This window comes from Cervus canadensis, chromosome 23 (genome assembly GCF_019320065.1).
Source record: "Cervus canadensis isolate Bull #8, Minnesota chromosome 23, ASM1932006v1, whole genome shotgun sequence".
NCBI lineage: Eukaryota > Metazoa > Chordata > Mammalia > Artiodactyla > Cervidae > Cervus > Cervus canadensis.
The window spans coordinates 23,770,261-23,794,730 of record NC_057408.1 but is presented as its reverse complement, the minus strand read 5'-3'; the positions used below and the strand labels follow the sequence as shown (position 1 = coordinate 23,794,730).

The 24,470-nt window shown below is 40.7% G+C and overlaps 2 protein-coding genes across 3 annotated transcripts in view; one reads left to right on the top strand and one right to left on the bottom strand.

Moving 5' to 3' along the window:
* Nucleotides 1–18,402, top strand: part of DOK6 (docking protein 6) — a 388,678-nt gene extending 370,276 nt beyond the window's left edge. Inside the window, exon 8 of the mRNA XM_043444411.1 lies at nt 10,628–18,402. Within this exon, the coding sequence (XP_043300346.1) occupies nt 10,628–10,767 (140 nt within the window). The 3' untranslated portion in view covers nt 10,768–18,402. The remainder of the gene's footprint in view (nt 1–10,627) is intronic.
* Nucleotides 5,908–24,470, bottom strand: part of CD226 (CD226 molecule) — a 102,052-nt gene continuing 83,489 nt past the window's right edge. Inside the window, exon 8 of one of the 2 annotated variants that reach the window (XR_006265001.1) lies at nt 5,908–5,960. The gene's annotated coding sequence lies outside the window, so the exon portion shown is untranslated. Of the gene's footprint in view, nt 5,961–20,471; nt 20,515–24,470 lie in introns of those variants that run through there. The other variant, XR_006265002.1, reaches the window with a different exon arrangement.

Here is a 24,470-nt window from a genome sequence, read left to right as displayed (position 1 = left end):
AACAGTGACAAATGATCCTGTATTTTAACTTCAATTGCTTTTGTACTTAGAAAAATCTCCCAATTTGAACTATTTTCCTAAGTTTCTTTCCAATGATTTTTAATGCTTATTTTTTCACTTCTTTTCAAGGTCTTTGTAATTTTTTTTTTGTAATTTATTTTTATACATCATGTAGGAAATAATATAAACTAGTATGTTTCCTTAAAGAGCTGGCCAAATTTCCCAGAACTAGAAATTTTTTGAAGTTGATAAGAATTAGAATAGGCTTATATAGAGGCATGAGAACTTGAGCAACCAGAAAGCTGTTCTGTCTCTGACTTAATTGCAAATTTTAATTTTTACATGATTTATCAATTTATACTAAGTTAATGTTATTAATTGTGTAAACATAAATGGTTTTCATTAAAATATTATGTTCCACAGCAGTAGTGAAAATGAGTGAATTCAATAACAATAGCCAATTCACCATTGTGGACATAATCCAAGATCAATCCAAAGGGGTTACTGATAATTTTATAAGTTTTAGCATCCGATTTCTAGGAGCTGCTACTGCTGCTCAGTCACTTCAGTCATGTCCAACTCTCTGCAACCCCAGGGACTGTAGCCTGCCAGGCTCCTCTGTCCGTGGGATTCTCCAGGCAAGAACACTGGAGTGGGTGACCATTACCTTCTCCAGGGGATCTTCCTGACCCAGGAATCAGACCTGCATCTTGATTGCATTGCAGGCAGATTCTCTACCATTGAGGCTATTTTAGTAACTGATTGTTAAATATAAAAAAAAAAAAAAAGATAAAAACTAACATTTCTGACTCACAATTATAAAATTGAAGGAAAACATAAAGAAATATAGACTTTGGGGGGAAAAAACAGTAAATCTCCATATTCTTATTATCAAGAAACATGAAATACAAGTAACTCAGATTATCCTGTGTGCTTTAGAAAATTAATATAACTGAGGGGAATTAAAAGAAAAAAAAAAAGGCATGAGGCCTGCTTGCTCCCTTGCCTCTAAAATATGTTTTTGTTTGCAAAATCATGCCCCTTTCTCTGGTGGTTGTGCTAACTGTGGGGCAGACAACCTTCTAGGGTCAGTGAAGAGTTTAGAGCCAGCAGCCTGGATTCCAACCTTGGCGTCTGTGTGCCCAGGAGACAGGGCAAGACGGCGAGTCCTGCAGGGCTACCGGGTGGATTAAGTCAGTCAATGCAAGTGAAACCTCTGCTGCTTCCTGGGACACAGTGCTCGGTATTAATGAGCAGTAATATCATGACCCAAGCACTCGGCTACTTAATGCCCCGTCGTATCCAACCCGAGGTCACCCAGTGAGGCCAGGACCAGCCTCAGAGGCTGTGCTCACAACCCTTCCGTGTCCTGGCCTGTTTTCAGTAACAGGACTACATGCAACATGACATTCTACAATGGCAGTAATTCCACAAACATCATCAGCCTCCTTACATGAGTACTTAGTATTTAAAAAAACTGATGAAAATATATTTCAGTCTCTCACAGACTTAAAGATAACTAATTAAAAATTAAAAGGGCTTCCCTGGTGGTCCAGTGGTTGGGCATCCACCTGCCACTGCGGGGGACGTGGGCTCACCTCGTGGTCCAGGAAGATCCCACGTTCCGGGGCAGCTGAGCCCATGCGCCACAACTACCGAGCCTCGGAGCCGCAACTACAGAAGGCCGCACGCCCAGGGGCCGGTGCTCTGCAACCAGCATCACAGGAGGAGCCTGTGGACCGCGACGAGGGAGTAACATCCGCTCACCCTACACAGAGAAAGCCCGCGCACAGCAACAGACTCAGCACAGCCAAAGAAGCACAATAAAATTAATTTAAAAAATTAAAAACTAGCTGGGGGTTATGATGGCTTTCATTGCTATCTGCTGGATACACTGGTGGTAAAATGCATACCAAGAATTTTTCAGCCTGCCTAGAAAAATACTTTGGCATTTTTGCAGTACTTTTTCATAAAAGAGAAGAAATGTCCACATCACCTCCTTTGTTCTATACTCCTTAACTCCATTTTCATGGATCTCAGATCTCCTATTCTCTATTCATCTGGAAATTTTCAAAAGAACTAGAGAAATCACTGCAATATCAACCTACCGGGAAGCGCTACTAACCAGAAACTCTCTAGGCTTCAGATTTCCAGGTTCTGAAATGCTTGCAGCTTATCGACTACACGAGGAAACTTAAAATATTGAATATAATTATACTGAGAGGTACTCGTAGGTCTTTCTCAGCAAGAATAAACATCCTCGCTTCTCACCACACTCACCCATTTTGGCCTCATTTTTATGCAGGTTGGTACCAGCAGTTTTCATCTCTGCTATTGGACTTGGAGGAATGCTGATTAGCTGTAAATAATAAGGACGAATGATAAGTAAACCTAAGGAAATGTACATAAAATCAGAGGCTTCTTTCTACCTTTGAAATACCTTCTCTGAGAAACTGTTCTCTCTGGGGCTAAATTTTATCTCTCAGTTGTGTGATGGTGGAAAAGGATTGCTAATGGCTCCTCTGTAGTCTCATTGAGTAAGCCAGCGACTCTGATCCATTCACTCATCTCTAGATCATTCATAACTTTTCCTCATCCATTAGGAAACTATCCGGTCGGCTTCCCCCCTCCATGCCTCCATCGCACCTGCTGCAACTCACCATCTGGAGCTTTATCTTTCATCATGAGCATCACGAGGGCCGGATTCCTAATGATGAGATACAGTCTGAAAGCCATGACTATCCGGGTACTGTGGTCTTATGCAGACAAACAAAATATTTACAAAAGAAGACAGGGATGTCCCTGGTAGTCTGGTGACTAAGAATCCACCTTCCAATAGAGGGGCTGTGGGTTCGATCCCTAGTCAGGGAACTAAGGGCCCACAACTAAGACCCAAAGCTGTCAAATAAGTATTTTTAAAAAATCTAAGAAGACATAATTTTGTTTGAGATTCTCAGAATGTTTCCCAGATCTCTGAAAACTCAACCTAATCCTTACTAGAAGGAGAAGTTCAAGGTAAATTTCTTCATAGGATGAGATGAGAAATCAGATGTGTTGAGTGCCAAGCAGGTTTCTGGACACACACCCTCAAACTCATCTTAGAGTCCTCAGACTAAACGCAAGCTCAGCGTTGTATCCACTGCAGAATAAAACTGTACTACGTTATATGAAAACCTGACAACTTGTTTATCTCCCTCATATTTAGTCTTTTTTTTTTGCAAACTTCTTCCTGTGTAAACTTATGTGACATTCAATTTTTTCTATAATATTTCTGTCATAAATCAAATCTCTAATTTATAACTCTCATAATAAATCTCATATACTATATAGGAAAGACCTGCTCTCTTGGAAAAGTGTTTCTATGCATTCGTTTAAAATCTTTAGAGAAGAATTACTGCAAATGAAATTCTCCATTTTCTCCTTAAGATGTCATCTTAAGGATGATCAGCTGATATGTATTCTTGTAATTACTTTGCAGGCAATTAATGTGACTAGATAGTAAATTTGTTAAAATGCTTCAGATACTAGTTCTGCAGATCTCAACTTGAACTGGGCGCACCCTACTTCATGATCCTTAATAGTTCCTTGATTGCTAAAACTTTCTATAAATAGGTTCAAAATGGAAACAAAGGTGTATCAATATGTAACTCATTTATATTAACAGAGAAGGGCAACCCAGTCCTCAATATTCTTGCCCGGGAAATCCCATGGACAGAGGAGCCTGGCAGGTTCATGGGGTCATAAAAGAGTTGGACACAACTTAGCAACTAAACAAATTTATATTAACATTATATTAAAAAATGTATACCTAAATTCTTGAAAATAGCAATGAAAAATTTATAGCTCAAAAACTAAATATATCTACTTTTCTTTTACATATTTTCCCATTTCTCTTTTTGAGCACATTAATAAATTTTTTTCACCTATTCTCTGTTTCAACTTTGACTATCCCGTGTTAATATTTACCATTTTATTAGCTGCCACAGATTGCTTATAAATTCCACAGCTATTCATATGCAGTCTGCTGACAGAGTTCAACTAAATTTTACTGTTGTAGAAAATTAATATCACAGCTGTATAAAATTAGTATCCCAGTAGGTAATTAGAATACAAGAGAAATGAAATGTATGCAATAGGAATAAATAAATGGTACATCAGCCAAAATAATAGACTGTTTTTGGTCTCGAAAATTTATGAAATGGGTATTAAAAAACATAATTCTGTATGAATCAAATTAAACCATCTTTAAAGCAAATTAATTAAAAGGATATTGTGTTTGATTTTTTTTTTCCAGCATTAGAATGTGACTAACTCATCAGTTTCTCTTAACTAGAGGAGGGTACATAGAATTAAATAATATGCATTTTTCCATTCAAAATTTTCTAATCTTTAAAGATATGAGTTGTGGAAGGCCCAGAGATTTGGATTCTGCCAGTGCAGGAAGGAAGGGATTCCAAAGATAAAGGGCATCCATCTCAAACATCCAAGTCCCAGGAGCTCTCCATCAGGAAATGAACAGCTGTGTGCCGCTTCACACAGACAGAGGGAGAGGGAATGTCTGTAAGATAACCATTAGAACGAGCCTTTAGAATCCAGGTGTTTTGGTTCCCAAAATCTTCAGAGAAAGTCTACGTCCCTCAGATGCTAAATGCATTAAAAGGCTGAGAACCTTAAAAAAAAAAAAAAGAATATTTAAATATCTACTTATGAAATAAGCCAAAAAGGTCCATCGTTTTGGGGGTGAAAGTGCCATTATGAATAACAAAAAATATGAATGTATATTAAAAAAAGGAGAACAAGAGGGGGAAGGACAAAGGGAAAAGAAAGCTTTTTCAAGTTAAAATTAGAGCAGCAGAATCTTTTTTATAATTTAGCAAGCTTGGAAGGTAAAGTAAACCTCAAATCCACAAAATAAAGCAGCAGAAAAGAGAGTGAAAATGGAAAAGACTGGAAAATTGTCAGAACAGCACTAGAACATACAAATAATAGAAGGTTAGAAAAAGAACAGACGTGGGAGAGAGAGCAGAGAAAAATGGTGGGAGGGAAGTAATCAACAAAAATTATAATAATAATCCAGAAGTATCTCCCAGAAATGAGACACCTTTGTTCCATGACTGAAAAAAAAAAAATCTCATAAAGCCTTTGGAAAAATGCTCACACTGAGACTCATGAACCTCATAACAAAGGATCAATCCAGGTGCTGCTACAAATGCTTTGCCTCTCCTGCAGTGTGAAGACGGGACTGGTGCGCTGCATGTGTGTGTGTAAACCAAGTATAGTACCCTGCTCTCAGTGCTAATACTGTGTCATACAGACACGAATGTAATGCACTATTAGACTATGCTATCATGAATTAACACATTTAACACATGATCCTATTGACAGAAACTGTTATAACTGCCATTAGACACTTGAGGGACAGAAGAATCAAGGGACAAAGCAACAACTCAAACCCACATCCTCTTCCATCAGAGCTAACATGATCATTGCACAACAGAGGATCCTCTGGGCATGAACTGAGAGAGATTTGCAATGAATTAAAAAGCTGAAGACAGTAGAGGAAATTTATGAAAATGTAAAAACAACTTGTAAGAAAATATTTTAATAATGTGATAAAGAAAGACTTATTTCAAGGCACAAAACCGGACACCACAAATACTTGACTACAAAATTTAAACACTTCATTGTGGCAAAAGGAAATTAAACAAGATGCAATTTTTTATCCTTCAAGTTGGCAAAATTTTTTAATCTAATAATCCAGATCTATCTAACATTAGGATAAAAAGTATTTTAATACCCTCTAGGTGGGAATGTAAATTAGTTAATTCAGTCGCTCAGTCGTGTCCAATTCTGCGACCCCATGAATCACAGCACGCCAGGCCTCCCTGTCCATCACCAACTCCCGGAGTTTACTCAAACTCATGTCCATCGAGTTGGTGATGCCATCCAGCCATCTCATCCTCTGTCATCCCCTTCTCTTCCTGCCCCCAATCTCTCCCAGCATCAGGGACTTTTCCAATGAGTCAGCTCTTCGAATGAGGTGGCCAAAGTATTGGAGTTTCAGCTTCAGCATCACTCCTTTAGGACAGACTGGTTGGATCTCCTCTAGGATGAACTGATTGGATCTCCTTGCAGTCCAAGGGACTCTCAAGAGTCTTCTCCAACACTACAGTTCAAAAGCATCAATTTTTCGGCACTCAGCTTTCTTCACAGTCCAACTCTCACATCCATACATGACCACTGGAAAAACCATCGCCTTGACTAGATGGACCTTTGTTGGCAAAGTAATGTCTCTGCTTTTTAATACGCTGTCTAGGTTGGTCATAACTTTCCTTCCAAGGAGTAAGCATCTTTTAATTTCATGGCTGCAAGAATGTAAATTAGTGTAACGCAAATTGACAGTTTATATCAGAAACATAGTGGCATGAAACAACCTTTAAAATTTTTCTTTTTTGATAATTGAAGATAAAAATTACATGTTATATTTAATCATTTTATGTAATCTTAAAACAATTAAAGAATTTCATTAGCAAGTACAAATACCTCTCAGAGAAAAAGTCAAGAAAATAATAATCCCTGAGCCCCTGGAGGAGGGCACGGCAACCCACTCCAGTGTTCTTGCCTGGAGGCTGGTGGGCTGCAGCCCATGGGGTCACAAAGAGTCAGTCATGGCTGAGCACAAGGCACTGGAGGGAAAGTTTAGGAAGGACTGAAATAGAGTCTCTGTTGAGTGGAGTGAACAGGTCTATTCCAGCAAGTTTTTAATTTAAGCCACAAAGTTGATTTCTGTTTTTTGTTTTGTTTTCATCAACAGTGCCTAGGGGCAGAATTCAAATGAATGTTGAGAAAATGATTAATTATTTCTCTCTTTTCTTCTCATACTCATTGTTGCCAAAATCAAACAGCATTTATTAAGCATAAGTTCAGCTCTGATTGAGGTATATTATTTTTGTGGTATGAAATAGCATCAGTTATCAAATGTCTGCAAAGACATGATTGAGGTAAGAAAAATTCACCATTTTATTTCCAATTAGACTAGAAACTGTTTGTAGAGGAGATGAAGAAATCTTCAAGATGACCGAATGAGAATAATACTCAAAACCTGTCATAAAATGAGGACAGCACACTGCAATGATAGAGAAAAGTATAGACACTGAATAGGAAGTCAGACAAGAGTGGGGACACATTCCGTGTAGACAGAAGGGGGAAAACTAACATTTATTAGGCACCTACCACCCCAGGTGTCTTCCTGTATATTGTTTTGTTTGAAAGTATGTGTGTGTGTTCAGTCACGTCCAACTCTTTGTGATCCCATGACCCCTACCAGGCTCCTCTGTCCAAGGAATTTTCCAGACAAGAATACTGGAGTGGGTTGCCATTTCCTCCTCCAGGAGATCGTCCGGACCCAGTGATCTAACCTGGGTCTCCTGCATTGCAGACAGATTCTTTTTCTATTGTGCCACCTGGGAAGTCTATGTTGTTTTGTTTAACCCTCAAAATGCCTTAGGAAAGGGACTTCCCCGGTGGTCCAGTGGTTAAGACTCTGTGCTTCCACTGCAGGGGGAATGGGTCGGGGTTTGATCCCTGGTAGGGGAACTAAGACCATGCATGCCACACGGCATGACCAAAAAAAAAAAAACTTAGGAAAGTGTGTTCTGTCTGTGCAAGAAAATGAGGCTCAAAAAGAGACAGCAGGCCTGGATTTTGAACTCAGGGCTGTATGTTTCCGCTGAGGGGACGGCGGATCTGCACAGTCTGGAGCAGGGGTCACTGTGATGGCTGGACTGACATGTTTCAGCCCTGGAACCAAGCCCATGGGCCGTGCTGGCATCCTGCTCTGCTTCCAGACCGCACTGGCTGCACAGACCCTGCGTGGATGTCTGCTGCTGCCTGTCCCTGTCTACTGAGCGTCCCACAGCAGCTTGTGGACCCCAGAAACTCAGGGACCACAGTCTTCCCTATGGAATCTTGAACTGTTTTGGTAACTGCTTGGCAAATGTTACTTACATGACTGAAGTTTTACACCAGGATTCCAGGGTCAAAACCTGTGTGTGTGGGCAAAGACGCTTCTGTCTTCACAACTTCAACTTTAGCCTTCAGGCCACAAGTAATGTGAATTAAAGGTGTGCTCTCACATTGCTCTCTTTCAGATATTTCTCATTTTTTTTTTTAAGTAATAGGGTAAAAGCAAGGCCAGGAACACAGTCTTAACATTAGGATTTCCAACTGGTTTTTGCTCATGAATGCCAGTCTCTCCTCTTACAAGAACTGTGAATTATTATCCAGGAAGTCAATGGTGAGATAAGGAAGCAAACTGTAAAATCTGAAGTTTCCAACATCAAGCCAGTGTATCCTAACCCTGTCATACAAGCACCATGTAAAAAGGTCACCTCCTTAGGGAGGTCTTCACTGACTGCCCCTATGGTGGTCCTACTGGAGAAGGGCCCTCATGGCATCTGTCTCTTGCTATGATGACAGACTTGTTACCATCTAGTCGCTAAGTCATGCCTGACTCTGCGGCCCTGTGGACTGTAGCCCACCAGGCTCCTCTGTCCATGGGACTTCCCAGGCAAGAATACTGGAGTGGGTTGCCAATTCCTTCTCCCTGGGATCTTCCCATCCCAGGGATCGAACCTACCTCTCCTACATTGGCAGACAGACCCTTAACCTCTGAGCCACCAGGGATGACGCACTTAACATGTATGGATTTAATTGATACAAACTGATTTCATACTCAAAAAGCTGTATTACACCACTACTGTCATACAGACCGTGCAGAGAAGGGAACCGAGAAACCCGGACACCTGTAAGTTTCTCAAAGTCAGTTACAGCCGGTCACGGGGGGCCAGCTCCCCAGACCCCACTCCTAACCTCGCCTCTGGTGGCTCCATCTTCCCTCCGACACCCGGCTTCCCTTTCCTCACAGCATCTTCATGGTCCGACAGGAAAGAGAAGACATGAGGTTTTATGGGAATGTAACGGGACCCACAAAAGAGCTGTGGATCCAGTTACTGAGATGATGAGGACGTGTGAGCGACAAGCAGGAGCAAGGCAGCCCGCCACCCTCGGGCCTGAAGGAGCAGAAAGAGGAGACGGGGTTTCTGGACCCCGAGAGGGAGGGGAGGGAGTCGGAAGGTCTGGACGCCTGGGAGACGCGCAGGCTGGCCGGGGCGGTGGGGCCCCCTCCGCCCTGCCCTCCTCTGAGACTCACCCCGAGAACCAGGCCAACAGTACCCCTAAAAGGGTATTTATCTAGAACGGAAGGCTTCGCTCTCATGATTTTTCTTAATGTTAGGAGATTCTGCCACTTCAAGTAGCTTTTTATTATTACCCGATGTCTCTGCATTTCCTTCCCAGATCTCAACAAGGATAGGGTTCTGAGTCGTCAGACACACCCGACAACAATGAGACTGGCTTTAAGCGAGTGAGCTTGCAAAGGGCAGCCCCACCCGGAGTGAGCAGAGTTTGCTCTTTCTGTGTTAACAGACAGTCTTCCCTGGGTTTCTCGCCAGAGACCAGAAATCGAATACACCAGACTCAGTACGTTTCTTGCTTTGTGTGAGGCAGACGCCCTGAGAGCAGAGCACACCACGTCTATTCCATCTTCTCTCACATTGAGCTCGTCCATCAGATACTCATTCTCACGTGTCAGGCACAATCCTGACTCATTTAGAACAGACCCCTGGGAAGTCCACGTGAGGCCCCAGAACGCATCCTTTCTCCTGCTGTTGTTAGCATTCCACTAGTTTTCCAGTAATCACCTTTGGATTTTGCATTAAACAAAGTTCTCACCGCAGGGGTACATCTGTGCTATAAAATCGTAGATAGAATTTTTTTAAATAAATTTTCTGTAAGAGTTAGCTTTTAGACCATTCTAATAAGCATGGAGAAGGCAATGGCACCCCACTCCAGTACTCTTGCCTGGAAAATCCCATGGACGCAGGAGCCTGGTAGGCTGCAGTCCATGGGGTCTGGAAGAGTCAGATATGACTGAGCGACTTCACTTTCACTTTTCACTTTCATGCACTGGAGAAGGAAATGGCAACCCACTCCAGTGTTCTTGCCTGGAGAATCCCAGGGACGGGGTCGCACAGAGTCGGACATGACTGAAGTGACTTAGCAGCAGTTAGCAATAACCATGGAGGTTTATCATTTGGGTTAATAACCGCATCATGAAGTGGGTTCCATTACTCACAAACCCGGGGTACTGAAACGCTATCCCCTTGTGTATTTCTTCCTGATAACTGACACTGGTTAGGATAAAATGAAGTTGGCTGCTCAAAAAGGTTTTAAGGAGTGTGTCATTCGTTCCTGTATGCCGAAAAGGGACCATCAAAGAAAAGAAAGCGTTTACAGGTTCTCCACCAAAAAAGCAGCTTTTGGTGGTGGGGGGAGGGAGATTTTGTGCTTTTGTTCCAGAGATTGAACTCTGAGATCCCTAGAAAGTTCTCCCTAGTTCTCCGGCATCCAGAATTTCTGACAAGACACCACTCAGGTCCAACACTGGGCCCTGAAGACCACATCCTAGCCCCCGCCCCAGGAACCAGCCGCTGGGCGCTCGCTGTCCCCCTCGCCCGGCGCCCCTCCGAGCCAGCCCCCGTACATCTCTCCTTCTGTGCCCCTCCAGGTCACGGGTTCGGGCCCTCGAAGATGGCACGTGCGCAGACCTTCCCCAGCTACGCCTCGGAGCAGAGCGAGGAGACGCAGCCGGCCCTGTCGCGCTCCAGCAGCTACGGCTTCAGCTACAGCTCTAGCCTCATCCAGTGACACCCCGGGCGAGGCTGAGACCAGAGAGACCGTCTGTCCGGACCGCCTGCCTGCCTGCGGGGCGCGCGCCCTCTGCCTCCCGGAGGACCAACTGCAGGGAACATTGACATGGGTCTGGTCTGTCCCCAGTCCCGGTAGAAGGTTCAAAACTGGAGTTCTGCTTCTTTGATTCTGTGGCTAAGTCCTTTATTTATTGAGTTTCTTGGGATGGGGGTGGGGTTGGGGGGGTGGGGAGTCGGTGTTTTACAAAAATAGATTCCAAATCGTCTGAACAGTCATTTAAATAAAATTCTTTGGGTCTGACAGCAGCAGGAACCTGGGCAGGGTGAGAAGTTGCCAAGCTGGACTGGACCGGACCTAGGTGAGGGCATTACCCCTGGCATTACTCTGGGCTCAGTCCTCCCACCTGATGAGAGGTCTGTCTTTGGACAGAAAGGTGACCCGCCACAAGCTGTTGTGGCTCGGAGATTTTCAACAGGGAGAAATCCAGTAAGCTCTACAACTCTCCACATAAGTAAGCCCAGTGACAATTAAGGGAACACGAAATTTAGAACACTATTATGCAGGGCCTTGTAGCTCTATTCTGTGTGTGTGCTGTGTGTGTGCGTGTGTGTCTGTAGACAAATACAGATATGGATACTGCTGTATCCATCTATATCTAACACGTATATATCCATGTGTGCCGAGAGTGACAGGATATGCTCACTTAAATTGTTGAAAACTGTAATTTGGTGCATTAAAATTAAGATTGTTATGTTGAATAACTATTTTTAAAATAGTGCTGTAAAAAAAAAAAGGCTTCTTATTAGCAAAGTGTTTATGTAGTCACGTCTGCTCCTATGACAAACGGAAGTGACAATATGAAAACGGGGAACCAGTCTGGAAGCGGAGGAACCAGTCTGGCTGTCCTGCTCGTCACGTCACGGCCCTGTCTTTCTGTTTAAGTACCCCTTGTTGTTGACGATGTTTCTCCCTTGGGCCCCCTCTGAGCTACATGGGAAGATAGGGTGTGATCCCCAATCAGCTTCCATTTAACCTGGAGAAAAAGAAGGACTCTAAATGACAATCTGATTAAGGGATAAAAATACACTTTAGAAGAACGCAGACATTTTGCAGTCAAGAGAAGAAGAGCATGGGAAGGATGGTAGGTGTCATTCCTAAGTGTTCTCAGAGCCATCAGGGGCTTGTAATTACTACATAATCAGAATTGGCTGGGTTTTACTCTCCTTTGACTGGATATGGGTTGGCTGGGATGATAAGAGAAAATGTGTCCAACAACAACAACAAGGTCTTTCATCCCTGAGACTAATGACAGACCTATAGGGTTTAAAAGGAAGTGGTGATTCCCACGTGAACTGGGCAAGTTTGGCTAATTCAGGTCAACATAGATATTTTTTTTTCTAGTTTGGAGTTTACTCAAGTAAAAATAAAAATCATTCTGCCTGAATTGTCTGATGCCACATGCCTAAGATGATCAGCTCCCAACACTCCAAGGTGGATTTAAAGAACCATGATCCTAGGTCTTGTAAGATGAAAACCTGATTTTTTTTTCAATATCATAATTGTTTAAGCTTTCAGAGTTAGTCTATTGAAAGGGTACCTGATTTGCTGACCTGTGATGAGATTTTTCTTTCATCCATGGCCATAGCTTGAATGCAGATTGACAGTTCATTATAGACAGTTACTACTAGATAAAAGCAGTATCCAGTCCCTCCTTGATAAATTTCACACTTATAGCCACTACCTATACTCTCCACATCTCTCAGATGAGTTTGAAAATGCAAGCAAGATGCTACTCATAAGAGTTAATGTGGCTGTGAAAAATAATTATCCTAAGCTTTCAGGGGTAAAAAGAAAATTACTCAAACGCTCTGCGCTGTGACTTTTGCTGACACAGCAGAGGAGCAGGAGACTGGTTGCTGATGTTCATACGGCCTTCCCTGAAGTCCCAGCTTCCAGGGTTGAACACCTCCGAATTACCTGAGCACGTGGCATTTGCATTGGAAATGCCATTAAAGAAACACACCAGAGCAACTCCTGGCTGAGACCATTTGAGCCCAGCTCCTAGTGGTGCCGCGCTCACAGCAAGCCTCCTGCGGCTCACTCGGTTGAGCTGTTGCCTAGAGACCACAAGTTTCTACAAGGGACTCAGGGGGAGAGCCCCTCAGAGGTCCTGATTTATGTCTCAGCTTTATTAATGTGCCAGCAGGACAGACAGCAGGTCTGGGGAGGGGGGCGGGAGGGGAAGATTCTGCTGATTAGACGAGTCTGCTCTTGTGTCTGTTTGGAGAGAGACACGATACCTGCAGGAAGTAGTTTCCAGAACACCATTTGCTGGTGACCATTACTAGTGAGTGTAACTGAGGGGGGTCCCAAAGATCAGGCATAACGTTGGGCCAGTTCATTCAGACAATCATGTCATAAAAAGAGTCAGTGAGAGAGAAATTTCCTTCCTGTGTCATTCACTCAATCTCATCACAATGAGAATAATGCTATAAAAGATTTCATGGTGAATTTTTGGAGACTTATTCTAGCCTACTCCTCTAGCTATACTTAAAATTGTAGCTAAGTCAAAATGGTTAAATGAACAGATAGGACAATTTATATTAACCTAATATACTTGGCATAAGGCAATGCTCATTGTAATCAACGTGACAAGCAGATAAATGTTCTACACAAACCAAAGATGAAAAGTCACTGAACCAGTCTGCTGGAACTTCATAAAGCCAAAACCATAGCAATCAGAAGAGGGGTCACAGGCGTGTATCCAGATCACTCGAGCTTGTAGGTTTTTGACTGAAGATGCCCTACACTTTGCAGGCATTTCTCTCCCTTCAGAAACTATCTTCTTCTTTAATATACATGTGACTTTTTCATCGTGAGGTAGTGACACTTACAAACCAAAAACATCTTTTGACTCCTTCTGAAACTCAGATGGCTTTCCATCTAGATTTAGACAAGTGGATGGAGGTGGTCAGAATTCCCACATCGGGTTGGAAGAAACCCATGGTCAAGGAACCCAACACAAGTCACAAAGGCTCTTCTGAGCGCAGAGAAAGCCTGGAAGACACACATATTCCATGGAAAGGGATCTGAAGGGATTTACTTTTTTATGTCCCTGTTTTTTCTTCTGATAGTATTAATCACTGTACGCATGACCAGGCCATGAGGTTATATTTATGCAGAGAAGTACAAATAACTGTGACCCAATGGTTTTCTATCCTGGTGGGGGCGGGGGGGAACATTTCATTAACTTATTCATCAAATGATACTAGGCACTCAGAACTAAATTGTTTATGCAATAAATACTTATGAATCAGTAGGTTTTGGCTACTACCGTCATTTGAACTTAATGAAATAAGAAATACCTATTTACTTATATGTTAGGGAAGTGGCTGTTTGATAGAGCATGTGAAATAAAGTGAAATGTATTTATTAAAAGTAAACCTCACCTTTTTCACCAAGTAGTGAAAAAGTGCTAGTCCTTGTATCTTGTACAATTTTCCTCTATCTTCACTGGGCAATTATGTTTTGAAAATAATTTATCACCTATAAAATGATTAACCACTTATTCTTTTTGTCCAGTATAGAAGCAGTGGACAGATAAATAACTTTGCACTGTTAGTAGTTTCTACAAATCCAATTTATTGCATGTGGTATCTTTATAGTAGATATTAAAAATATAAAATTGATGTCTGCCCCTCATTCTTTGGCCAGAATCTCAGAAAATCAGTAAAAAGCATGAGTACCCTACTCCCTAGGTTATTTTAGCCATTTACTAAAATGGACCACTAATGCTACAGTGAAAAGAAGCTGAGAAAATTATATTCTTGTAAAAAAAATTGTAGTCCAGATTTTATTTTTACAACACAGCACAATAAATGTGCAGTCTACATTCAGTGGGGCTGAACTTAGGCCTCTAACATTTTGTGTCTTATAGCAAATATTATACTGAAAACTGCTCAAAGTGAAAATTAGACATTTTCTCCAAATCAATGATGACTTTGAATACCTTGCAATTTCAAATTACTTTACCAATCATTAATATACTTTACAATCCCCTGACCTTGGCCTTCTCAAAATAGATAAAAATTTGCCACTGGACCTGTGTTAATAATTATAGTAGGTGATATGCCATGAATGCACTTCTAGCCTATGATGTGTGGAGTGCAGTGTCCCCTGCAGGCAGGCAGAAAAAGATGGCGGGATGAGTCAGGAGAGCAACAGTTCAGACAAAATTACAAAGACTCTAGGGAAGTGTCCAGCATGACCCCGGGACTCTGCTGTCTTCACATTCTGACCTCAGTTCTATGTCACAGACGTGGCCTTTACTAGTTTCACCTCACACTAAGTATGCAATCAAAAGAAGACATCAGTTTATCAGGTTTTGAAGTCACCACAGAAAGACAACACGTATCAAATATGCTTCCTTCAGTTTAGTGAAAATTATTGCACGCAAAAGAATGTGTATCACAAAACACCCATGGTTAAACATCTCTTCAATAAGACGAGGATCATCTCTGTACAGTCAACCTCATTTGAGTTTCAACACAAAGGTGTATTAGCCGTGACAGTGCTTGGGAGCTAATTAAAAGGTCAACAGCCTCATATGTGTGTTCCCTATCAGTGTATTCGAAAGAGTCACCCACTTTTGCTCTCTGAAATGATCACAAATCCTCCCTTTCTTACCTGAGAATGTGAATCTTTGTTGTACATTTCTACAATTATTACAACTTAGTGGAGACACAGGATACTTCTTGGGGAAGTATCATTAGATGTTGGACGCCCTTTCTAGATAGATGGAATGCTAGCCAGCTCTGAAAGCAATCACGTAGAACATTTCCACTTTATGCTCTGCTCAGGAGAAAAGCCAAACCTGTTGGTATTGTAATTAATGTAAAGGCAAATAAATGGTCAGGAACAGCTCTGCCTCGTTCCAGGCTTCTAATCTAGGAATGTTTCCTTGGCTCCATGGCGTCTCCCAGTCAGACATGGCGGGAGCTGAGAAATGCCACGTGGCCTGTAAGTAAACAGGCCCTTGCACGTGTAAGTGTCTCTCCCTGTTTTTCAGATGTTTCTAACTCTTCCTGAACCCATCACCACTAGTTCAATAGAAAGGCTTGATGAGACAATTCATTAGACTGGTTGTAGGTCTTGAGTGATTAGGATAAGTTTTATTACTTTTATATTATCACTGAGTGCTTTGTTGGAAATCCAGATTTACTTATCCTAACGTGATAGTTGAACAAAAAAAATTAAGTAGATGTTTTGTATTCCTACTAGTTCATCATATATATTTATGATTATTGTTTTGGGGGTCTTTATCACTCTGTAGCACTTTTGTTTCATTATTTATTGCAATTGTCACATCTTTGTTAGATAATAATATCCAGGCTACCTTTTTTTCCTGGGAACTCAGAAAGCTTCCATTTTCAACTGAAATTTGGGGAATGGCATTTTTTTACATTAAAATGCCTTACATATCAAGTTTTTTCTTACACACTTCAGTAGGCAATTATTTAAATTAACTTTAGATAAGCAAATAAATTAAATTATTAAATAATATGAAAAACACATTTTACTTGTGATTTTCATACAATTTTCTCTTGTTGAAGATTTTAACATCTTGTATACACTTAAAGGAAAGGAAAAATACATTTGTAATCGAAATACACCAACTTTCTTCTACTAATTCTATCTAATAAGTTTTTATTTTGCTTTGTTTTCTCTGCCTGCTACTCCATATTCCATATTCTGGTTTGAAGAAGAACAACTGGATTTAATTTTCTAATAGTTATTTTGGTAGGTTTAGTAGCTGACACAGTTAGCTTTTTCAGTCTGCACTCTGATTTTAAGATGGTTTTGAAGGACATAAATGCAACCCTTTTTGTAGACACAGAATTGTGAGTCAAATGGCACAAGGTCTCCATGCTATCTCTGTAGTTGTGTTCATGCTGGAACTTGGTTACTATCTTAACACTCAAATGATCCACATAAGACTCATAAGAGTTGCTTATTTTCAGGAATCTGACATTTAAAACCTAAATTCAGGACAAAAAGAAAACTGAGATGATTTAAAGAATTTTTTTTAAAAGTCACTGCAGGATTTCTCTCAAAAAAAACATGAGAGGGTTTTTATGGTGTTTCAGTATCATTAACCATTTGACAGAAGCTGAAAAGGCAGGAAAAGTAAAAATGACAGGGGTATCTTAATATTAAATATGAATTAGAAGTATGATTGATATAGGTTGCTAAATAATTTGATTAATAAAATTTAGATTTACATATATATTGCATAATTCAAGGAACAATGCTTTCTCTTATCAAAAATATATGTGGCTGTATCAGTGGGTGGGGTGGGGCAAAGTGGAGTCCAACTTTTTGTGACAACCTGAAATAGAATTTCTTTCCAGTGATGAGACAATTATATTAGTTATAGCAGGCAGTATATAAAGCATAGCAATGAATCAGTCTACCCCTTGATAATAAATAATGCATGAAAGTCAGTATCATCTTTACTGCAGATGACAGGAGACCTCCTGGGACCTGCAGAGAACCTCTTACTCTCTCCACACACGCCCTCTTTCTCACACACACACACATGTTTGACTTTTTACATACTCTCCATGTCCCACTACAATGATCTTTTTCTTAGGTCCACACAGAATTACCCCATCTTGTAAAATCCTCATCCCTAGGAATCTTCAAACTATATTAAATTATGTACTATATGTTTGCTTTCTGTAAAACTCTTTTAAATTAATTTATATATACTTTGTGAAGTCTTATGCTGTACACTGTAAACATATGTCATTTGTCGTTGATTCCATTTACTGTTTATGAGCATTTTGGTAAAAATAATTGGACACTAGGCCCTTGTTAAGAAATAAAATACCCATTGCTAATTTGCTTCTATTGGAAAATATGTGATTTGACATTCTTTATCCTGAATCACAATTTATCCAAGATAAATAATAGTTTGGGGACATCTGTACTTAAATACTCATTGGGCCACCTTTGGAAAGGGAATGCAAAGAAAGAGCTGACCCTGGAAACTAAATGTGAATTTCTGGCAGAACAGAAAATATTATTATAATGCGGCAATAATAAAATTAGGAAATTAAATTATTTAAAAATCTGTCTGTGTGATTATTCCCCTTGGTAAAATACATGAAATGCATAGCTCAAGAATTACCATTTTCTGAATTCATAGTTTCTATATCTCAATTCTTAGTAGAGAAAACTTATTAACATCTTACTCATAATTTTAAGAAATTTACAAAAGATATGACTACCAGGAAGATGTTATAGTTACACAATATTAAAATTTCCCCCACCCCACTGTAAAAAAGGAAAAGCAGTTCAAGAATACAACTTTGCATGATCAAGATTTTGAACATCTGAATTGATGGTTTTTACTCACAAGTTATTTGATATTGTTGGAACTGTAATAGTATATGATTTCCTTAATTTTTGTTATTGTGTGATGAGCTATAACTATGTAATTAAACAGAATTTTGACAATCATATTCTGCTAACCTTTAAAATGTCACTTATTCCTTCACTTACTGGCTTGCTATTTTCAAAATAAAGTAAAAGAAGGCCTTTATTAAATGTAAGGTTACTGAGAATTTATTATGCATTTCCAGTGTTTTCCTAACTCTGGTATAATATAATTTTTATTAGGTTGACTCTGGTTTGACAGAATCATAGAATATTAATGTTGAAAATGACATTGGCAATCAACACATTTACTAGTGAAGCCATATCGAGAATTTTTAAGTGGCTTTCACAGTGTCATACAACTAGAAAACAGCTTTCCTCCAGAACTATGCCCATCCTCTAATAAATAAAGAATTATTGAAAATGAGCATTTGGTAGAAAAGGATTGAACATCCAAAGTGAAATGTGTGTGGTCATGACTGTGCTGGACATCAGTGGCTTTCTTTACTACTTTCTCTCTCACGACACAGAATCTTTGTCACTTGGATTTAGACTTGCAGAATCTGTTTCTCAAACTTAATATTTAAGTATTAGCTAGGCATTTCTTATTCGCTATTACCAAATGAGTTAGGAATATTTTTTTCCTTTTAGAGAGTCATGGCTTTAGAGAGACAACATGAAGCTTCCATAATATCATAGAAATCAAAATGGGAGGGGAAGCTTGAACTACGAGGTCAGTCCTAGTGCTGAAATGTCCTGCTCCAAGCAGGTCTGGACAAGGTCATGAATTGGAAGAAAGCAACGAAAAATGTAGGATTGTTTTCAATTCTGTGCAGCCATTAGAAGGCTGGAAAATGCTTAGGAGGGTGATGGCGGTGCAAACACTCATTCTTTCTAAATGCGGAATGAAACAGCTGCTTCTGTCTATGACTTCTGTGTGCTTTCAGAACAAACTGGTCTGAACTTGATGGAGTTTCCTTTCCCTTTCTGTCACTATTAAAATCATGGGAATCATGTTTACTTGGGAAAGTGCATGAAAAGTACAAAAGCTTGTATAAGTTTAGAGCCAACATAAGACATTGAATAAATGCACATCAGAGGGTACAGCCCAAAAGCAATTACTATGCTATTTTTGAAATGTACCAAAAAAAAACAAATCTGGTAATTCTCCCAAGATGGAAAAACTGCTATCTTTATTTCCAAGTATTCAAGAAAAATATTAGACCAAAATACCTAATTTTGATATCCATAAATAATTTTTTAAATCAATGTTTGAGCAAGAATTAGATAATCTAAATATTCATGGAAACATGAATTATCCTAATATCTAGGTATTTTAGGAAACCAGGCTGCTGATTTATATAATCACTAAGGCCAGTCAGTGGCTATGTACTTCCTGAATGCTTGCTACCGACAGAACATGAGTACAGGGCAGCCCGTCCCTCTCAGCTCTCGTTCTCGCCTCCTTTGAAACACTCGATACACATCAGTGCCAGGTGTGAGCTCTGATGGCAGAGCTTGTGGCTTCCACGGAAAACCTGAGATGACTAGAGATAAGGGAGCAGGGAAAGGAAGAGGGACCAGCCTCATCAGGCTCCCTAAATCCCGTTCTCAGAACTGTTTCTCCGCATTTGTTCCTCCCCACCCTCCCCCTCCTCCCCACCATTCCCTCCTCCCCCTCTTGTCCCACCCTCCTCCCCCTCCTTTCCCACCCTCTCCCTCCTCCCCCATCTTTCCCACCCTCTCCCTCCTCCCCTTCCTTTCCCTCCTCCCCCCTCTGCCCCCTCCTTTCCCACCCTTCCCCCTCCTCCCTTCCTTTCCCACCCTCCCCCTGTCTTCTCCCTCCTTCCCTCTCCTCCTCTTCCTTCATTTCTATCCCTCTCTCTCTCTCTAAATATTCAGACCCACTTTTTTTAAAAAACACAGGAAATTATTAAGCAGCATAGTCTAATATAACTCCAAAATTACTTCTTGCTATTTCAGTCAGATAAATTTTATTAAACCACTTTTTCTAAAATTCCCTATTCCTCCTGATACAAATATGTACATAAGACAAATACGCACACTCCATCACTTTCTATGTCTGTGTGAATTTTACAGAGACCTATTCTACATAACCTAATACTCTTCTGAATATTTGCAAGCTTTGATTATAAGGTCACTTCAGTTCAGTCGCTCAGTCGTGTCCAACTCTTTGTGACCCCATGAACTGCAGCACGCCAGGCCTCCCTGTCCATCACCAACTCCCAGAGTCCACCCAAACCCATGTTCATTGAGTTGATGATGCCATCCAACCATCTTATCCTCTGTCGTCACCTTCTCCTCCTGCCCTCAATCTTTCCCAGGATCAGGCTTCTTTCCAATGAGTCAGCTCTTTGCATCAGGTGGTCAAAGTATTGGAGTTTCAGCTTCAGCATCAGTCCTTCCAGTGAACACCCAGGACCAATCTCCTTTAGGATTGACTGGTTGGATCTCCTTAAAGTATGGAGGGACTCTTAAGGATCTTCTCCAACACCACAGTTCAAAAGCATCAATTCTTCTGCACTCAGCTTTCTTTATAGTTCAACTCTCATATCCACACATAACCACTGGAAAAACCATAGCCTTGACTAGATGGACCTTTATTGGCAAAGTAATGTCTCTGCTTTTTAATATGCTGTCTAGGTTGGTCATAACTTGCCTTCCAAGGAGTAAGCGTCTTTTAATTTCATGGCTGCAATCACCATCTGCAGTGATTTTGGAGCCCAGAAAAATGAAGTCAGCCACTGTTTCCACTGTTTCCACTCTTTCCCCATCTATTTCCCATGAAGTGATGGGACCAGATGCCATGATCTTCGTTTTCTGACTGTTGTGCTTTAAGCCAACTTTTTCACTCTCCTCTTTCACTTTCATCAAGAGGCTCTTTAGTTCTTCTTTGCTTTCTGCCATAAGGGTGGTGTCATCTGCATATCTGAGGTTATTGATATTTCTCCCGGCAATTTTGATTCCAGCTTGTGCTTCCTCCAGTCCAGCGTTTCTCATGATGTACTCTGCATAGAAGTTAAATAAGCAGGGTGACAATATAGAGCCTTAACGTACTCCTTTCCCGATTTGGAACCAGTCTGTTGTCCCATGTCCAGTTCTAACTGTTGCTTCCTGACCTGCATACAGGTTTCTCAAGAGGCAGGTCAGGTGGTCTGGTATGCCCATCTCTTCCAGAATTTTCCACAGTTTATTGTGATCCACTCAGTCAAAGGCTTTGGCATAGTCAGTAAAGCAGAAGTAGATGTTTTTCTGGAACTCTCTTGCTTTTTCGATGATCCAGCATCATCAATGCTGGCAATGTTGATCTCTGGTTCCTCTGCCTTTTCTAAAACCAGCTTGAACATCTGGAAGTTCACGGTTCACGTATTGCTGAAGCCTGGCTTGGAGAATTTTGAGCATTACTTTACTAGCGTGTGAGATGAGTGCAATTGTGCAGTAGTTTGAACATTCTTTGGCATTGCCTTTCTTTGGGATTGGAATGAAAACTCACTTTTTCCAGTCCTGTGGCCACTGCTGAGTTTTCCAAATTTGCTGATATATTGAGTGCAGCACTTTCACAGCATCATCTTTCAGGATTTGAAATAGCTCAACTGGAATCCCATCACCTCCACTAGCTTTGTTCATAGTGATGCTTCCTAAGGCCCACTTGACTTCACATTCCAGGATGTCTGGCTCTAGGTAAGTGATCACACCATCGTGATTATCTGGGTCATGAAGATCTTTTTTGTCCCGTTCTCCTGTGTATTCTTGCCACCTCTTCTTAATATCTTCTGCTTCTGTTAGGTCCATAGCATTTTTGTCCTTTATTGAGCCCATCTTTGCATGAAATGTTCCCTTGGTACCTCTAATTTTCTTGAAGAGATCTCTAGTCTTTCCCATTCTGTTGTTTTCCTCTATTTCTTTGCACTGATGGCTGAGGAAGGCTTTCTTATCTCTCCTTGCTATTCTTTGTAACCAAAAGAAAAAAAAAAAACCTACTATCTCAAAATTTAATTTTAAAAAACATTAATTGAATCTTCTAAGAGCTGGGTATTCAGAAGAGAATAAGACTGGGCTCCTCCTTTACGGAACTCACCATTCAAGGACATGGATGCATTGCAAGTTGTGAAGTAGCATATTCAGTTTAGCGTTGTTCAGCTAATGTCCCTTGATCCTTCCTTGTTTCAGTATTCATTACAAAACTGTTTTAAGTACCTTGCTATTTTTGAAGTTTATGGTTTTTTAACAAATATGATTTTATTTCAGAGACCTAAGTAGAGTTTGATATCCAAAACCATAAATATTAGGGTCATTGGTTTCAGTTGCTTCAGTCATGTCTGACTCTTTGCAACCCCATGGACTATAGCCTGCCAGGTTCCTCCATCCATGGGATTTTCCCGGCAAGAATACTGGAGTGGGTTGCCAAGTCCTCCTCCAGGAGATCTTTCCGGCCCAGGGACGGAACCGCTGTCTCCTGCGTCTCATGCATTCCAGGAGAATTCTTTACTCCTGAGTCTTCAGGGAAGCCCATTAGGTCCATTAGCCAGAAATAATGCATTTCACTCCCTCTAACTACAGCCACCTGTCAGGGATATAATCTAAAGTAACAATGCTACAAAGGATCCGCTCAGCTTCCCATGCTGACACCCTGGGACCCCGCCCTCACCATTGGTCCCTCTTCTTGAATACTGACAGGCGACGGCATTCTAAATTTTAAATTGCATGGACCATTGAGGGTTCTAAGGAATGTAACTAAAATAAATCATCGTAAATTTGGAAATAGTAAGTGGTAGGACTAGGTATGATACAGGAAACTTGTCCACTGCTACTTTTAACACTGTGCACAACTTAGACTTACTTGGGGTGACATTTGATATCTCAGGTAAAATCAACATTGCCTATAGTACAAACTTTTCACTACATACGTGAACAAAATGTAGAAGTTCCATCCTTTGTGCTACATTTGTCCTTCCCAGCTCTTCAATATAGACGTAAGATGTATATTTATCCAGGAGGCACTGTAGCCCCAAAGAGACTTTATATTACGATGTGTGATATTTTAAGCAATAACATTTATATGCTATATTTAACTGAGTGTTTAAGTTGGGCTTATGGGTTGGGAGCATTATTTTGAATGAGTCAGAACACTGTGAGCTCTCAAATAATTCAGGTCATTGCTGATGACTCTTGAGTAAAAGACATCATCTTTGTCTTTTTTATTTCCTGTCTAGACACCGTCTCTTGACGCTTGAACGCGTGCGATTCTTACAGGAACCGCCGGTGGTCATTATTAACATTGTTCCCTGACCGGGGAGTGATGGTAACCGGGCTTGGGCAGTAGTGGTTGTCTGTTTTTCAGTCTAACTTAGTAGAAATGTTCAACTTCAGTACCGCCCCCTTAACATGTAAAGAGAAAGAAGGTAACGTTTTATTTTTTTTTATTTTTTATTTTTTTGAGGGTAACGTTTTAGAAGAAACTGTTCAACGATCTATCGAGAAAATCTTTGCAGTGTTTTGGTTTATGGCCCTATGGAGTGAAGAAGCTATAAGGCAATTGTGACTTGGGTCTATTGTTCATGTTAAAGTCACTCTTTCACCCATTTATAAAAGCGTATAACTGACTAGGACTGGGAAACTCCGGATGTATGGACTTTCTCAGGTTGCCATTCTGTTTTGTTTGCCTCGCTTTCCATTGTGTGTTTCTTCCACAGAAACCTAATGTTCACAGATACACCCTGATCACGCTGTGACTGCCTCATTTCCTCTTAGCCAGGCATTCTTCTGACTCTCATTTACCGTTTGTGCAGCTAATCTTTAAAATAAATTAATACTTAATACAGGTAACCAGGGAAACACTTTCCTGACTCACATTTCATTCATTTTAGTGGAATCCAAAAAAAAAAAATCATGAAGTCTGGTGCATCAGACAGACTGTGTTCTCTGGGTGGGCGTTAGTGACAGCGCCTCTGACCTAGTTTTTGCTGACTGGTAGACTTGACACGTTACTGTCTTCTTGTGGCTTGAGATGGAATGTCTCTTTACTACCTTAGTTTCTTTTTAATTTATCTTTAATTGGAGGATAATTGCTTAACAATACTGTGTTGGTTTCTGCCATATACATCAACATGAAGCAGCAATAGGTATACATACGTCCCATCCCTCTTGAACCTCCCTCCCCTTTTGATTCTTTTTGGACTGAAAATTTAGGAGGCCTGATGTTGATCTGAATGGCCAGGGAAACTTTAGTATGACCATAT